Raw genomic sequence first — 19,199 nt, 5'->3', positions numbered from 1 at the left:
GTCCTAAAATCCTCCGAGTGCATGTTTCAGCCATAGACTGTAAATAAGAAGTGGGCCACTTTATGGTCTGTTTGACTCTAAATGGACCATAATGTACTAAATGAACATCATGCTGTATTGAAGAAGACTTGAAACTAGAGATTGAGACCATAAACTCATGTTTACAATGTTTACTGAGGTAATAAATCAAGAGAGAAGTAGAGTCATTTTCTCATAGACTTCTATACAACCAGAGGAGTCGCCCCCTGGTGGACACTAGAGAGAATGCAGCTTTAAGACAATTCAGCATGGCTTCAGAGTTTGCCGCCTGGTTTCAGCACACACAGAAAAACTGAAGATGAATAACAGAGAAGAAATCCAGCAGGAGGGCTGCTGAAGTAATGATCCATATGGCGTCGACGGACTGGATCGGATTTTAGTGCCTGTCACATCTAGTTAGACACTTTTCTAGGCCGACGGGTGCTTTGCCTTGTTTGCTCTTAAACGGGATCGATGACGGAATCAAAAAGTGAGGAGAAAGAGGCAGAAATGGCTGCTGTTCAGAAAGACAGAGAGAGAGGAACATGTAATGTGAAGATGGATGTGATAATTGCTCTCTGGTGGAGAGAGTAAATGTAAAGGAGACGAGGGATGGACAACCACATGCATCTCTTTCTGTGCAGTCAAGTGCTCGTCGTGACACACTTTCTCCCTGACACAGTTACGGACAACGGCCGCCTTTGTCCCCCGCGAACAAATCCATTAACTGCATAAACACCGTCGTCGATTCTAAAACGAGGAACCGAGCCGTGAACCTGACGACACCGACTCGTTGCGCAACAACAACAAGTCCTAAACAGCCGGCTCCTGCTGCCCACGCCGCACTCTCCTCTGCAGACGCCTCTCTGTATCTCGGGCTTATGCAGAGTGGAGAGGCTCAGGGGTAGCGCTGATGCTGGTTTCCATGGCAACACCCCCCCCCGCCCCTTATCTGTGGACTGAACTTCCCCCATCTGTCATGGCTGCCGGCCAGCCAATGGTTCTGTGTGTGTTTGTGTTGTGATACGTCTCTTTCTCTGAGCGTCTCCATCTCACAGTAACACCAGAGGGGATGCTGCGCTGTGCTCCTCGTGAAGGCCCAACGGGCTGAGGCTCACACACACACACACACACACACACACACACACACACACACACACACACACACACACACACACACACACACACACACACACACACACACACACACACACACACACACACACACACACACACACACACACACACACACACACACACACACACACACACACACACACACACACACACACACACCGGGTACACCAAACCACATCTTTGACACGCCTCTGAATAAACACTCTGGCATCCCTTTTTAAAAACCAAGAGAACACTTCATCTCTGAATAAAAAATAAACATGATTCGTTGAGTCTAACGGTCATCGGCTGGCCTTTCCCATCAGGAGCTGGTCAGAGCCCCGAGGGCAGACTTAGTCCTCCACTGGATGGCCTCTCCGACTGGAAAATCAATTTGTTTCCTCCTCCCTATGGGGTCCCTTTGTGTGTCTTTGCCCTTCATGCCATGCAAGTCCTGGCTCACTTGCTCCCAAAAGTATCTCCTCTTTACTCGGAGGGATTGAGGATAAGAGGGGAAGGGAAAGAGGCGAGAAAAAGAGGTGAAAATAAAAGTTGAGGACAAAATTATGGAGGCTCAAGGAAGAGTTAAAGGGTGGCGAAAAGAGGAATAAAGAGGGTCTGTAGAAAAAGATGTACAAGAGAGAGAATATTGAGAAAAAGGTAAGAGGTGCTGAAAGGTACCAGAGTGAAGGAAAGTGCTGCGAAATGAGAGCGGCGAGGAGGAGACGAGCCGGAATATTTTCAGGTGGAGGAGCCAGGATTACCTCCAGTCTGTGATGCCATCCTGTCCCACTTCTGAGTCATCCCTCTAATAGTGTACCTGGCTCTCCCCCAAGCTCTCTGCTGCTGAATAATAAATGACCGCTGAAGGGGGGAGGTGGGGGGGGGTAAGCCATAAAGACTCAGGAGGTGATCAAAGTTGGATCTTTCCTCACTTTTAGCTATGATGACGGAGCCATTTTTGAAGTTATAGGACTCTTGTTCTTATTCCTGCACTTACACAATCCCTGAGTTGTGACTAAAGCTTGAAGACATCTAAAAACAGACCTACAGGATAATCTGACTTATATTTACACGTTGTTACGCCCACTGACTTTCCTCTGGTCTGTTTCTGGAAGAGAGCCGTTTCTCTGCTGATGTCGTGCGCTTATTCCTGAAACTAGGGGTGATTTCTCATTTCCCGATTTTGTGCCTCCTCGATTCCTTTCCTCGCCTCGCGTCTCAGTCCCGCCCATGGAGATGCGAGCGGAGGAGGCGAGGAAGAGAGGAGGCGAGGCCACAGGCTTCAAATAAGCATCAGCAGCACCTCAGTGTCCAACTCTCTCCATCGTGTGCATAATCCTATTAAAATCGATTATCAAGGAGGCGAATGAAGGAGGCAAATATTTGCATCAGTGGAAAACGACAGAGATGGCTCGTGAAAATACCAGTGAATACGGTCAGATTCTGTGACAAGAATACGCCCCAAATATACCGTCCAGTCCGAAGGAATGGACTACGGATTTACAAAAAGACAGCCAGCATGTGCACATGAAACAGATGTGCACACTGACACACACACACACGGACACCTGTAGTCCAGCAGGTCGATGCAGATGCGAGCAGCAGATGAACCCATGTTGTCGATCTGTCAGAGACTCAGTGCATCCCTGAACAAACACAACTACGGTCTCCTCACATCAATATTTCAGTTGGTGAGACCATACTGAGATGAAGAAACGCAAGGAGTGACGGGAAAGCACGCACACGTGTACTATGTGTGTGTATGTGAAGGCCGGGCACCATGGGGCAGGACTGAGGGAGCAGACAGAACCACGCTGCCTCTATGATTGATGGATACCCAGGCTTTTCTCCAGACTCCTCGTGCACATTAAAGCAGCATCTCTACATTTCTTCAGCCACAGCAGGATCAGAGGCACTCATTAACAATATGGAGGTGGTTTATTTAAAAAGACAGGTGTGCTGCAAGAGACTGAAAGCATTATTGCAGCTTTACATTTTGTTCAATATTTTAATTATGGTTTTTTAAGCATCTACTCTGGTTAAGATTTTATCACAACACGTGGCTATCTCATGGTTAGGAACATTTGTTTTCCACAGTTGACAGCAGAGAAGAATTGTGGAGGTTGGTTTAAGGCGTTTTACCGGCTACACTCGTCATCGTCTTCTTGCTTCTAGACAGTACATTCTGAGAATAATGAAACTACCAGAGCGTTGAGCATCAATTTTCAACCTTGTGGCTCATGCTACGCGTGAGTTAAGAGTCAACAGCCATGCCAGCAGCTCTGTGAGGCTGTGCCGAGTTAAATGCTAACGTCAGCATGCTAACATGCTAACTAGCACTAAACGTAGCTGAGGCTGATGGGAAGTGGATTAGTACAGCAGGTATTTGGTCATAAACGACAAGTTTCAAACATAAACTATTATGAAATAGCTGCACAGAGACATTTGAATCTTAAATGAAAATTGTCAACAACATGGTGGCACGGAAGGAAAAGTCAAAAGTCTGGAAGATTCATCGTCTGGGAACCATGAATGTCTGTACAAAGAAATTGAGCCAATCAATACAGTCGATGCTGCTAGTGCGGCAAAAAATAACTAACTCATGTTTTCAATATTTTAGTAGAGATAATTAATTCCATGTTGCTGTATGCCGTCGCTCTTTTTCTACATTTCTCTCTTCCTTTTCATCCCCCCACTTAACTACATACATTTTGTATTGAACACCAGACCTCCCACATCATCCCTCTTCCTCTCACTGTCACGCCTTCTCTGCGTCTCACATGGCTGCATCACACGTCTCACGTGCTCCACATTCCCACCGGAGAGGAAACGGAAAGACGACGCGGAGCGCAGACCTGCATCACACTGGAACTTAAACCCGAACAGGCTTTTTAATGGGAGGAAATGATATCACCCTGGACGATCGCCGCAAAGGGAGAATGTGACATGAGGCAGCAGCTCCGCCAGCCTGGATGGAGGAAACTGTGCCGGCCTCATGTGCTCCACTTTAAAGTGTGAAAACTGCCTTAGAGCTTTTCTGAGTGCAGTTCTGTAATTAGCACCACCGTTCCCAAGTTTTGCTCGTACTGCAGCTGCAGATGTGGTGTATGAGAAGTAGAGAGGCATTTAAGATGCTGTTATTGTGGTTTAGCTCAGTGTTAAAAGACGACTGGAGGGATATCTCCTATCTGCAGACATTATATTAAGTCTTGACTCGAGATCATTTCTGCATGAGGTCTCCTCTCAAGGTACAACTTATTCTTTGAACTTTTCACTCTCTCCTTTTTACCCTTCTTATAAATACTTTACTCATAACTTGTTGTCTTCAAATTTCACATCTAGGTTGACAAAAGGGTTTTGGTGTTGCAGAGCTCGTCATCACGGCTGCAAGCTGCAGAGAGTAAAATGTTTAGAGGCATGAAGAACAAAACAAAGACCAGATCAAATGCAGCACTGAGAGCCTTCTGCAGCAACCGTCTCGGGTGATTTCAGCAGGTTTTGGTGCGTCAAATCCACCATAAGGCGGCATTTGCATGCAGTATTGACTAAGCTGAGAACATGTAGCGTTCCCTCTCTCGGTTGTTATCTTTTCTTCCCGCTACAGAGAAGAAGAGCTGTACTCTCAACGGGAGGGATTACTAAGTAGGTCATTTAAAGAACGGGGGAGAGAATGCACTGACAGCAAAAATGGAATTGATTCTAACGTTTGTCGAAGGGAAAAGAGGAGGATGGAAAAGAGCGAGGAAGCGGCTGGAAGCTGCTTCGGGCCTCTGCACGAGACAAAGAGGAGGAAGGTGAGGAGCTATGAAATATACTGTAAACCGACGTGTTCAGCTCTCTGAAACATGCGAGAGAGCGTCCCATTCCACTGCACAAGATTAGGAGTCTCCAACACTCCCATGAGGCTCCATTTGAAGCTGGATCAGTAAACACAAGCTCCGCTTGTTAATATGCTAAGCTAGTACTTCTGCTTCTTTATGCACAGTAAGCAAGATCTGCAGCGCTGCAGTAGCTGGCTATCAAGGGCCCCCGAGGGCCCCTGAGACGTCTTGAAGAAAATGCCTTTTGTGATCCTCAAGTGTGAAAGCATAAATATTTTACACATTTATTTCCCAGTTCTCTGGTTTTTCGGTTGAAATCCGTCAAACTGAAAACAAACATTCTGGTACAGCACTGATGTGAACAGTTGGCAGCTAAATAGTCCGATCAGGCAAAGAAGGATTTAAATCCTGGTCCTGTAGATGAATGTGTGGACGTGTGTTTGAGTTGTGCATTCAGGTGGTTGTGTGCATTGCATTTACATAAAGTTGAGGGACTTGCAAGAGACGAACACAAAGAATTGGTCAGAAATGAAGCAGCAGAGGCCCACTGATATTTTCACCCGACGTCTCCAGTGAAGCTCCAGAAGCACTGAATCACTTCCCATAATAACGCAGCTCGATAGCATCTCAACTGTTTGATTAGATCCACTTCAGATATTTAGGGAATGAGATTGCTTAGAGCAACTGCTGCACTTGAGGTTTTTATCTTTTTTTTAGTAGATACATCATATTTTCCTAAATGTAGCTCTAAAAAACGCCTTAAAGGACAGAATTTAGTCAAAATTATGAATAAAGTGAATTCTAAATACTGGAGAAAAGGCCAATACAATTTTTTCTTAGGCTTTAAGCTGAGAGATAAAATAATTTAATGGTTCTTGGAAACTTTTAAAATCATATTAGTCCTCGTGGATCAAATTCTCATAACTCTAAGAGTATTATTGTGATGCTTAAAAAAATTAAAGACGAGCCTTTTTCTTCATCCTTGAATGAAGAGTGTGCGCAAAAATCTCCAGTCAGCCCGGCGCCGTTTCTGGTCAAGACAAACCTCCTGTGGCCACATAACTCCTTTCAATAGCCTCGAGGACAGCAGAAGGTGGAGTGACCGCTGGTGGGACGTCCACACGGCATCTGGAGCTACACTCTCCCTGTTCCCACGGGACAGCGGGTGAGTGAGGGCTATCAATAACGGCGACTCGTGCAAGCTGCTCCGAGGAGGCCCGAGCTCGCAGATGCTCTGGTTAAACAAAAGGACACACTTCTCACCTCTACGCCTCTCTGTTCAAAGGATCAGCGGGAGATGAAACACAAACCGGAAATGTACAAAAAGCACAGGCCTCCGTCTCGGGGGGGAATCTGTATTTGCTCCCACAGATGGTGGAGACTATCTCTCTCTCTGCAGAGCCACAATAGCTGCACAGCTGGAGTGTTAAACAAGCGAGTCCACTGTGTGCTTGGGTCATCCCATTGTTGTCGTCTCTGACCAGTGAGCTCAGTCTTCCTCACTGATCGTCTGTGTTTGGCCTTTCAGAAGGGACTCTCTGCCTTCTTCAAGGCTGAATGGACTTAAAAACACATCAGGTGAATCGATAAGCACACTGAGACACAACAGAAAGAAAAGACAGGCCGCCTCAATTAGTTGCTCATTACTGAAGGGAGACCGCTCACTTCTCAAGCGGCTACGCCTCCAATTCTGTTTATTAAAGGCAATCAATACGTCAATCAAAAGCTCATCTATTCGTCTTCTCCTGACAGGCTGCTGTTCTCTACGTCCAGAGTGAGTCTCCAGCAGGGACGTGCATGTGTCTCCACTAGTTAAAAGAGTTAAACGGTTTTCGTCTTGTACCTTGAGCTATCTGCTCTTTATAGTTTGAAAGGTGTATTATTTTACACAGAATTCACTGTGAATTAGTTCTACTTCATTCTGGAATCATACAAATAATAAACGTAGACTTTGTTTTTTTTGGGGCTATATTCTACTGTTGTCCTGAACAGTGAATACAAATTGTTTCCATTGAATATGCGATACAGGGTTCCCCTAAGTCGATCTATAACGGTTTCTGGACTCCTTTGTGCTTTATCTGATGTAAACGTTTTACTATGTGTTGGATCAAAGCCACAGTCAAAGCATCTCTTGGTGCAAGCAGCCCCGGGTCAGAGTTGATTTTGGTCAGGGCCGGGCGTCACATAAGGTCGGATTAAAAGCACAAATGAATAGATGAAATGGAAGGATATGGGGAGAAAGCAAGGTGAGGTGGAGAGGAGATGTAATATAGGAGATTAAATTATGGGAGGACGAGATGAACGCAGCATAGAGAAGCATGTTGAAAAGACGTAAGGTCGGGCAGATTAATGGCCATCAATGACAGAAGACCAGATCTAGGGAGGAAGCAAAGGAAGAGAGGAGGAGAGGAGAGAGTGTGCCGAGGCTGGTCATAATTGGTCTGACAGTGGGAGACGGAGCGGTGCTGTTGCTGGGTGGAACATGTGTGTTTCGGGGGGGGGTCGGATTATGGGGTGAACGTGGAGGTCGATGCAGTAAGACATCTAGGCTCCGCCTCCTACTGTATCAGCACTTAACTGATGCGGTTATCCAGAGTGACGGTAAGATGGTGGACGACAGTGAGCGCATACATTATATACAGTGTGAGGAGAGCTGAGAGCCCAGCAGCAGATTAAATATAGCTCACACCAGCAGATGCACATGCATATAGTACATATCCCATGTTGACTATTATATATTAAAATATATACGGTATATCCACACAGTACGTACTATTTGTACATAGGTTGAATTAATAAATAAAGGTTCCAACATAATGCATATATATATATATATATATATATATACTACCATTTATAACTATTCACGCAAAATAAAGATTAAAATTAAAAGAAATCCTTCCCACAAAATGATTGTTGGGAAAACGACGAGGGCCCTAATCGATGACACGAGAGCTCGGGGCGAATCTGAGCCGAGCTTTTCACTCAATTTGCACTCGCAATCTGTTTGTAATGAGCGTCTGATTCACTAACACGGAGACTAATTACGCAATCAACGACTGCGACTGTGTTTGAATGCGTTTAGCATTTGAGCGGGAGGCTGCAAGGAAAAGTTCACAGTTGGGATTTGGTCTGAGATCAAGAAGCTCAGTAATGAAATCATAAAGATCCTGAAATAGAAACGCTCATTAATGGCATTCCAAATATTGATAATAACAACAGGCTGCAATTAAACTTCAGAGGGAGAGCATTTTCCGCACAAAAATGATCCTCGTAAAGAGAGTGAACTTTAGTAAATCCAGCGACACTTGTACCTCCTCCCGTTTGAAACGAGGCTTTATAAATCTCCCCGAGTGCAGAATCTGTCAAGCGGTCAGAGCTAATTACAAGAGGGCCATTTTGTTCACATGTATCATGAGATTTCATGCGTTATTGCGATGCCGGAGGATGTAATGATCTTTAGAGCAGTCTGCTGAGGAAGATGATACAACAGATCTATCAGCAGCTTTCTGCTAACGTTTGATCTATGAAACGTCAGGAAATAGATTTCTCAGAGCCCAAAGTGATGTCTTGACGTTGCCAAACCCAAATACGCATATTCAATTTAGGCCAGACACTACAGGCAAAACACGTTTCTTTATGCACTAGTCAATTTTTCTTTCAGACTAGAGGAAATAAAACATCCAAAATACACATTTAGATGTTTATTTGACAATTTTGTCTTTTTGCTTCTGCAGATTTCTCCTAAATTCACCAAATGGTACCATTAGATAATACCTCATTTGCATATTTAAACATAACATTTCAGAAAACTTGTAATGCAAAAACTAATTGTCTTAATGTCAGTTAACAGGGGAAGTTCCATGGACTAAAATGGAAACGAAGAAAGATGATCTTAATCCCTGAGTAATTTACATAGTTAGTTAAAATGGACAAACGGACTAATGAAGTAATTTGACGGTGAAGCCTGTTATTCCACCAGCGCGTGTCAGTGTCTCTGTGCTTCATAATGAAAACACAACATGGTGCGATCAGCAGGTCCACACACTCGCTGAGGGGAAAGCAGTGATGATTCGGGGCTGCAGAGGAGAAGTAGGTCAGACCAAGTCGCACATTCACACTCGTGCATTCATACACAACCTCTGACACATTCTCACACATTCAAGTATTATCTCTAATGTGTACTCACACACACACACACACACACACACACACACACACACACACACACACACACCCCTCGCCACCCCCCACCCCCCCCGGCTGCAGCACGGTGCCACTGAGACGAGCAGGACTCCCATAACAATGACTCTGAGTACCAGTCGCTTTATAATATCTGTGTGTGAGAGAATCGGTGAACTCTCGATGCAGATAGTTTATCCTGCAAGACCCTTTGGTGACTTAACACAAGAAAGAGAATTTTGTCATTTATTTTGTCAACCTTGTTGTTGATACCAAACAATCCTGATGCCGTACTTTGAGACATTTTCTACAAAACACTTTTTAATTTAACAAAAGAAGCCGAGTTCTTCAAAGTAAAGTCATGTTGTAGAGGAGATCACAGACGTCTCGGTTCTCCACAGGTTTCGATATTGAATGCTGCAAACACAAGAATGCACGGAGGACTGATAACCTGTTCTAATCGTCTTTAGAGTAAAGATGAAATACAAGATTGTGCTGATTTTCTCTGACACACATTTCATCTCTTGTTCATCTCTCCCTCTTCTACACCATACGCTCTGTGTCTGTGGTCTGGGACGAGAAGTGCCGCTATTATCTCCAGCCAGCGGCGTTATCAATGGATCGCATACGTATCGGACAAAACACCGATCCAACCGTTGCCATGGGAACTGCATCCGCAGCGCCCCCGAAAAGGAGGGAGGGAGCAAGAGAGGGAGGGAAGGGGAGTGAGAGGGAGGAGGAGAAGTGGATGTGGAGTGAAAAACAAGAGGGGGAGGGAGATTAATGGAGAAACAGGAAATAGAGAAGGAGGAGAGAGGAGCCCACTTCTATCACTCGGAAATATTTGATTCAGCAGAAAAGGTGACCTTGGTGAGGAAGACAAATCTCTCTCTCTCTCCTCTCTCTCTCTCTCAGTTTGTTGCTTTTAAATATTCATTTCTCTCTGCAGTGAAAGCACTCAAACAGCAGATGTATTTCCTTCACATCACAGTGAACCATTTGCTCTGTTATCTTTAGAGATTTTCATGTATTTTTAACACATTTCCAGGCGGATCTGTGACGATACTCTCCTTTTTCAGAGGAACGGGTATCGGCCATGATGGGCCCAAACCACATTAAATACATTTTCTTTGTTGCATTTCCTCCATCAGTTCCAATACACATTCAAAATGTTAAGGGGTAAAAAGAGAGCAGTTCTAGGATCAGTACTATAACTTGAGGTATCTAAGTTGGTACCACAAGAGAACATGTTGGATTGGTGAATCCCTAATCCCAGGAAGCTATTCATTTCTGTTCAGTATGGAGATAAATGCTGTTATCGTTGTGTTGTTACGCAGCTTAAAGAGCAATATTTTGGCTTGAACATGCTGGAACTCTTCACATTTTTTACAAAACACCTCCAAACCCAACCAGTTCAAGGCTGTGAAGTACGATTAATTCTAATTATAGAGCTGTTTGTTGCACACTCTCAATCTCACCATGTACTTTAAAATAAGAGATCGGGGAAAAATAAATAAATAAAACAATATATAATTAATCCGCACGCATTTGAAAATGGTCGTGCCGTCATCAGTTAACACTGGTACATGTCTGAGGCTGACAGACTGATGTGACTCCTGATAGGTCACCTGAACCTTAACTTCAGCAGATCAATACAAGTGTTTAATGCTCAACATCTTCTACATCTCGTTTCTCCTTCTCCGGATCATTTTTGCATCGTTTCCCATCTCTTCCTTCCACCTCCATCTCACCTCACTATTACCGACACACTCTCACTAACGCTTTCTGTGTTTCCTCCTCTTTTACCTCAACCTTAAAGCAGTCCGGCTTAGCCGTCTCCCAAATCCCTTCTGCAGCATCAGGAGGAGACGGGGGGCTAAACGTTCAGGTCTTCAGGGAAAGGGAGGCAGAAGGCAAGGGCAGAAACAGGACATGACCACATCACTCTGACAGATCAATGAAGGCCTGTGCACTGCACGCTACTGCTGACTCATACTGTAATAGAGGGGAGGAGGGAGGTGAAGGAGAGGGACAGTAAGAGCGAGTGGGAGGGAGACAGAGAAGGACAAAGGCTGGTGGTGGAGGTTAGAGGACAGTAAGAACGGATGAACGGATGCTTGGCGACAGATATGAGGGAGGTAAACCTATAAACATCTGTCACAGAGACAGATGTGGACGGTTTAGAGTGGCGGAGGACGTCTTCATGCTCACCGTGGGCCTCAAGAATATAAATCACCAAGGGCTGCAACTAACTTTGATTCATTTCACTGTTGCCTAATCCAGTGGTTGCCAGCCTGACATTATTACTGTGATTAAAAAAACAATAAAAATGCTGCAAAAATATTTGGCTGTTTATTTTTCTAACTCTCGGTGGTTTTATATACGGTAACATGTCTGTAAGTCAGTTAACAATGTTGGATTGGTGCATAATTCCAGGCAGCCATTGGTTTCCACATGGTCGCCCATCTCAGGATGAACTGTAATAACTTTCAGGCTATCTTAAGGACAGCATTTACATTCGTCCAGGGCTTTGGTTCAGAAATAACTGCCTTTCCAGCAGCCTCGGCTGTCCTTTGTGTTTACTGCCACTGAACAAATGTTAGCATGCTAATACGCTGAACAAAGATGGTGAACAATACACCTGATAAACATCAGCATGTTGTCATTGTCACGGTGCAAATGTTAGCATGCTGACGTTAGCATTTTGCCGTGTACAGCCTCACAGAGCTGCTGACACGGCTGAAAGACGCTCTCTCGTTTCCTCTAAAACACTTTATAGTTTTACGACTTCAGTATTCAGAGTGCAAAATCACCCGGCTCACCGTTAATCTTTTGTTTAGTCCATAAAAGTTAAGAAACCAGCGTCCCAAAGTCCAATTCCCTATTTATTTGACTTCACTGTTTTACTGCGTGCTCCGTCACTGTTTATCTGTGCTCTGCTGCAGGCCGAATGTCCCCCAGTGGGACAATAAAGAACTGACATCTAAAAACATAAAGACATTTCATTTCAAATGATATTAATCACAGAAAAACAACAAATAGTTACATTTGAAAAGCTGTAAAAGCTGATAAGCTCAGGGCATATGAGTAAAGAACGATTAATAATTCATCACAATCACTGCTGAATATTGAACCTCGAAACATTTTTGGTAACGATTAAAATGTGTCCGTTATCTGTGGTGGGACAAACTGTCATGTCAGCTCAGATTTTTTCATCTTGTTTACTTTTTCTACCTTGAAACTTTTTAAACTTTTAACAAAGTTTAAACTTTGTATTTCGGAATAGTTTTAATACAGTCGCTTGTGATTGGTCAACATTTTACAGAAAATCTTCTCAAAGTCAATATTTCTCAAAGTACGGCATCGAAGAAAAACTCACTGAAAGTCAGGCGTCGCATTGTAACTTTTTAAATGATGAACAAATTAATTCATTCCATCTGTTAATCAGTCAACCGTTTCACTAAAACCATCACTCTGCTCCCTGCACCAACATGCACACAGCAAGGGTTAATCAAATGTTGTCAATGACTCCCGACACACACACACACACACACACACACACGCACACGCACACGCACACGCACACGCACGATCCATCTACTGCTCAGGGTTTTTTCATTAGTCACTGTGGACACTGACAGCAGTCGGCGGAGCTGTTGCTACAGAAACAATCCTCAGTGCTTTTTCTGAGAAACCTATTCCAGCCGCTTACACAACGCAGGAACGACAACGTGAACCGGGGATTTACAGGCGTCGGTTACAGGGAAACTTAGTCGTTAGGTCATGACTGACACAGAGAGCAGGAGAGAGAAACAACAACAACACACTTTTCTTTAGCAACAAGAACATTTCTGCATCAGAATGATGTTCTGTTGCATTTGAAGGAGCGCAATCTTGTAAACTGCAGCTCAACACCTGCGTGAATGAATAATTCAACACGGAGCTATTTTTACATTCACATCTCAGTGGGAAAGGTGTGAAGCAGAGTGGAAGTGTGTGATGGACAAATAGAAACGTTGGCAAGCTGAATGAGAAGAAATGGAAGTGACAGATCGAGTAAAAACGCATTCACAGACTCATAAAGCCACGAGACATTTGAAGATATCGGGTGTTACACCTCGACGTTAATCATCGTAGCGGTGAAATCTTCTGAACTGAGTGAAATGACCTGGAAGCATCTACCCTGATGAGAGGTGGTGGACTTCTCTCAATGCAGAGGAAAGGTGCTTCAATGCTTCCTTCTTTAGTGTAAAGAAACACTGGACCATCGTTTACAAAACCATGGAGATAATACCGTCCCACAAGCTGTCAATAACATCCGCACCACAGACACGGGCCCCTAAAAAGGTCCAGTTCATGGGGCCCTCCCCAAATCTGCTTTACAAATGAGCTGTTAGTTTAGATCAGGACATTTATCAGGTCATGTGGCCGGCCGACTTGTAGCATTTTCAGGAGAGGGGATGTTTGTTGGTTAGGGACAAAAGGTTCGACTAGAACAAGTAACGTTTGTCTTTGCAGTAAACAGAAGAAAGAACCTGAAGCCGTCTGACATCCACAGCTCAACAAACAGGAGCCTGGAGCTCTAATGCAGGACTTACAGTTCTCTACGGTGCATCAGACAGACCCACAGCTTCTACGTACCTCCTGAAGTTCAAGAACATTTAGTTTCCTTTTGTGTGTGTGTGTGTGTGTGTGTGTGTGTGTGTACGTCAATGTGAGCTGAGGTGACAGTCATCCTCCCCTGGGATTAAACCACAGGATGAAAGTCATGCATGAAATCACCTCATTCACACACATGGCTTTGCTGGAGCTACTGTTTTAGATGATGTTTTTTGGAGGGTTGTGAGAAGAAATATTAATTCAAGGAGCCTCAGGTTTGCTGCTGATGTGCAGCTATAAACCATGTGTAAGCTGCTTGTACTGATAGGAAACAGTACTCGTTAACACTGGCTAAATATTGCGATACGACACAATTAACAATGTGTGACAGCATCTTAACTTGAGCTGGAGGATCATTTGAACCTTTTTAACACGTACAAAGAAAGAGTGAAGTGAGGACAACAAGGACAATAGTTTCCTGTTGGTAAGAGGAAAGACGAGCAGATTTACTGCAGAAAGACGAACCTCATGTGAACAAAAGGAAGAGATTCTTCATCATATCTCAACACATTCTGACTCAACTCATCAAATAACGCTTGTTCAGACTCGTATCTTTTTCAGGAGAGAGGATGTTTCATTATGAAACATTTAACTCAAGCAACCGTGCGTTTGGTTGTAAAGACAACACGCTGAGATGTAGGAAGAGTGCAGTTTGATTTACAGCAAAAAGCATCAACAAGCAAATTACAACAGATCAGAAACCAGAGAGACATCTTATCAAAATATGATGACTATACTCATGACATCTGGGTAAATTGGGAATAAAAGCTCGTCTCAAGAATCCTATTTCAAACAGGCAACAATTCTATATACGAGAATTTGTGGAAACCAAGAGGAGAGGATTTCTTTCTCTTTCTCGTGACAGATTGAAGTGTTGGCTCTGCTATTCTGGCAGCAGACGGAGGGAGTGCTGCAGTCACTGCTGCGTAACGCGCATGTCAACACACACACACACACACACGCGCACACACACACACACACACACACACACACACACACACGAGAGAGACAGGGAGGGAAGGGGGGGGGGGGGGCTCCGTCTCTTCTAAATATAGGCCTCAACAGCAGCACAGCCTTAAATATTTCATCGCCTCCTCTCCAGAAATGAAGGAGGGGAGCCAGGGGAGGAAAAGGGGGGAAGATTGAGAGAGAGATGAGGAAGTGGAGGGGGGGTTCATGAGAGTGAGAGCAGTACAAAGAGGTAACAGACAAAAATAGGAAGCAGAAAAAAAAAGCGGCATGCAGGAGGGGAGCATGAAGGATGGAGGGAGAGAGGGAGGAGGGAGGCTGAAGGCATGGGAATCTAATCCCCGCCTCCCTTTTATGCAAAATAAGAATGAAGTATTTCTGGATCTCTCCAGACAACTGGTGCGTCATGGCCGATAAGAAGGTTATCTTCTTATGGACGGGATGCCGAAATCTCTGCGTCGCTTCAGTTCGAAGCAACTTGATAACGTATTGATAAGTTTCTGTCTCGACACTATCTCAAAATTAAAACCAGTCCAGTCCTTCGCAAAATAAAAATTCCCAAAAAAAAAAAGATTAACGGCAAACAGATTTAGAAACTGTCTTAAACCTCAAGCATCCAGTCGCAGCTACGAGGAGAGGAGGGTTTACTCCCGGCGGCGGTGTCACTCTGCTTGGGCTTCGCTGTCACTTAGACGAGGATAAAGTGTTGCTTTTGTTGCTGCTGTAAGCTGCCCCCCCCCCCCCCCCACCTCCTGTCTCCCCCCCCTCGCTCGCTGCTGTGCATATTGTGCACTGTGCAGCATGTTGAAGGAGAGATAAAGGTTAAAGCCACATCTGCAGGGAGCTGCAGCGGTGGGGACGCTGCACGCGGAAGATCACGCGGCGCGGACACACAAACGCCAGCGCGGCCGCATGCAGATTGCTTCTCAGGAATTCCCCCCCCCCCATGCATTCACACACACAGAAAAACACACACACATTTCATCACATGCCGGCATGCTCTTTGTTCTGTCAGGGTTGTTTCGGTGATGGATGAGTCGGCATGCAACGCACATGGGAGGGTCATTACAGGAGGCCCGGGCCTTTCTCAGCCAGAGACCTATACAGAGAAAATGGGCTCAACAATGGAACAAGATACCATCACAGGATGGCGAGGACGGAGCACACCTCGACCACACACACACACACACACACACACACACACACACACACACACACACACACACACACACACACACACACACACACACACACACACACACACACACACACACACACACACACACACACACACACACACACACACACACACACACACACACACGAGCCCGACTATTGTGGCGCAGTGGGTTCACTAATCAGTCATATTGAGATCTAGAATCATGCGTCATTAAAACGGATAATCACAGCAGCAGAAGAGATCTGAAAACAAATTACTTCTTGTTTTTTACTCCCTGATCTGAATTCCCCGCAATGTTTTGGTGGAAATCTTCCACAGCTCTATTCGTGAGATTACTTTATTACAAGATTGTTTGTTTATTTTGGATTGACAGAGTTCTGGTGTTGACATTGTTCTTGTTGAATGTGGTGATGTGGATTTGGATTTTTATGTTTGCTGCTCCTGGAGCTAAGAAATCGATATGGCAACGACGGTCAGAGACTGAAATATCCCGAAATAACTATTGGATGGACTACAATGAAATGTTGTTCATGCTCCCCAGAGGATGAATCCTAATCACGTTTTCGTGATCCCCTGACTTTGCTTCTAACGCCATGAAATATCGACCATTGGACAGATTGCCACAAAATTGGTACAGATATTCATGATCCCCTGAGGATAAATAATACAAAATGTGACTTTTCATCCAGTGACAAAATCAGGTAATTTTGATTTGTCCAATACTTTTTTAATGACTTTTTATGAGCAAAGACATGCAAAACGAATTATATTCTTCAGCTTCACCTTTCTGTTTGGTACCAATTAAAAGATGTCAGCATGTTAACATGCTAAGCTAAGATGGTGAGCATGAAGCCTCACATCGCTGGAGACTCTTAGTCTTGTTAAAGGACACCCATCTACATTAGGATTGATAGAAATTAGAGATGAAAATAATAAAATCTTGTTTTGATCCCAAAAGAATTACGTTTTAAGAGATGTTGAGAATTTACTGAGCCACGTCAACGTATTGTAATCAGAGCATCTAGCAGCCCTTATAAAGACACTTCTGCACAGCCTTTAGTATTTAACGATGGAGCTTTCTGCTTGGTGCAACAACAACACGACATGAATCACCCGGTTATTAGGCCTGAATAAAATAATGTATGGCCCACAAGATGAACCAGTGAATGAAGCAGGTAGGAGGGGAATCTAGTTATCTTTAGCAGTACAGCTGGAATTAATGACAAATCAGTTCCAATCAGTCAAATAAAGTATAAATGACAAAAGGTTCGACTAGAACAAGTAACGTTTGTCTTTGCAGTAAACAGAAGAAAGAACCTGAAGCCGTCTGACATCCACAGCTCAACAAACAGGAGCCTGGAGCTCTAATGCAGGACTTACAGTTCTCTACGGTGCATCAGACAGACCCACAGCTTCTATGTACCTCCTGAAGTTCAAGAACATTTAGTTTCCTTTTGTGTGTGTGTGTGTGTGTGTGTGTGTGTGTGTGTGTGTGTGTGTGTGTAAGTCAATGTGAGCTGAGGTGACAGTCATCCTCCCCTGGGATTAAACCACAGGATGAAAGTCATGCATGAAATCACCTCATTCACACACATGGTTTTGCTGGAGCTACTGTTTTAGATGATGTTTTTTGGAGGGTTGTGAGAAGAAATATTAATTCAAGGAGCCTCAGGTTTGCTGCTGATGTGCAGCTATAAACCATGTGTAAGCTGCTTGTACTGATAGGAAACGGTACTCGTTAACACTGGCTAAATATTGCGATACGACACAATTAACAATGTGTGACAGCATCTTAAAATAAGTACGTTTGTTACGTAGAATTACGACGCTTGGAGCTACGTCACTGGTTGTAATAAAGCCCAGAAGATACGTAACAAAACTACGGTAAAGTCAACGTCCTGTGTTTTTGACAAATCCGTCCTACACAGACTTTAAACTATGCTTAAATTATGCCATTTAAAGTTGGTTAAATAGTTCATCCTGTAGTGAACCTCAGTGAATCAGAAGGTAAGAGGAAGCGACTGATGGCTTCAGGGACTAAATCTATTTATGTTTTCTCTGCTTCGGAACAAAATGAAGGCCGGCCTTCACAGGATCCTGTCCTGGAGAGATCGCTGAGCTCAGCTTAAATGAATATTAGGGTTCAAGTGAGGACAGCTGACCGTGCACTCTATCCGCCCCATAATCCTGCTGCAACAGGTCACATCAGTCAGCACCAAACATCTGGGCCAATACTGTTGGATTGGACACAGTGAGAAGGTTTTTTTCCACTTGTACAGGAATGTCCTCGTTATTTCAGACTACATCTTGTTCTGTAACACTGCTGGAAGTTAAACTAAATGAAGAGCACTGGGTTTAAGTGGGGACAATATGCTCTTGCACTAAATAGAAAATATGAGGAGGCCTCTATCCTCCCCTTAGTGTCAACCACAGTGAATTTAATCAGCAAACTACAGTCCATGTTTTAAAGCATTTTAAGACATTCAGCACCATTTCAACAGTTGAAAATATCAAGGTACCTGTCGATAAATTGGTAAATCAGCTTCTACCTCCGCTTGTTGCCCATTGTTTCCCCCGAACACTTACCTCTTGAAGTGGCTAAGTAGGGTGCCGACCAGCTCCCCGATGCGGCTCTCGTTGGCGGGCACCATGGCCTGCAGGCACACCACGAGATCCCTGCTGTCCTTGGTGTGGAACACAACCAGCTGGTCCTTCCCAGGGGACACGCTCACTCCCGTCACCTGGGCCAGTGTGAGAGAGAGGGGACACACAATTAAACACAGATAAACATGTACATAGAGTCGTATAACCATCTGTACTGTAGATAAACACAAATACACCACATATACGGACACAGAGGCTCATGCATATCGGGGAGTTTGAGGTGGCGTAAACCCAGAGGACGTGAATTCACTGGCGTTGTTGCACAGGGCTAATTCTTCACGTTTAACTTCCACTGGAAGTAAAAGAAGGAGACCTGTGGTATTTGGAGCGCAGGCTGTTTATAAGAAGTGGACGTAGTCGTCGTGACGTCACCTATTGGTTTGTTGAGTACGGTTTTGAAGCCTGGAGTTTGGCATTTTGGCCGTTGCCATCTTGGATTTTGGCTGTCGTCATGTTGGCTTTTTGCAACAGCTGAGGTAGCAACCTGTCAATCACAGTAGCCCCACCCTGAATCATCCCCTGCTTTATGGTCTGTTTGACTCTAAATGGACCATAATGTACTAAATGAACATCATGCTGTATTGAAG

The 19,199-nt window shown here is 44.3% G+C and overlaps 1 protein-coding gene across 1 annotated transcript in view; it reads right to left on the bottom strand.

Moving 5' to 3' along the window:
* The window catches only part of myo1d (myosin 1D), a 79,525-nt gene that overhangs the window by 5,019 nt on the left and 55,307 nt on the right, over positions 1 to 19,199 (bottom strand). Inside the window, exon 21 of the mRNA XM_076094135.1 lies at positions 18,535 to 18,689. Within this exon, the coding sequence (XP_075950250.1) occupies positions 18,535 to 18,689 (155 nt within the window). The remainder of the gene's footprint in view (positions 1 to 18,534; positions 18,690 to 19,199) is intronic.

This window comes from Anarhichas minor, unplaced genomic scaffold (genome assembly GCF_050575085.1).
Source record: "Anarhichas minor isolate MPS153535 unplaced genomic scaffold, ASM5057508v1 ptg000017l, whole genome shotgun sequence".
Classification (NCBI taxonomy): Eukaryota; Metazoa; Chordata; class Actinopteri; order Perciformes; family Anarhichadidae; genus Anarhichas; species Anarhichas minor.
The sequence above is the reverse complement of the archived record's forward strand: the minus strand, read 5'-3'. Positions and strand labels throughout refer to the sequence as shown.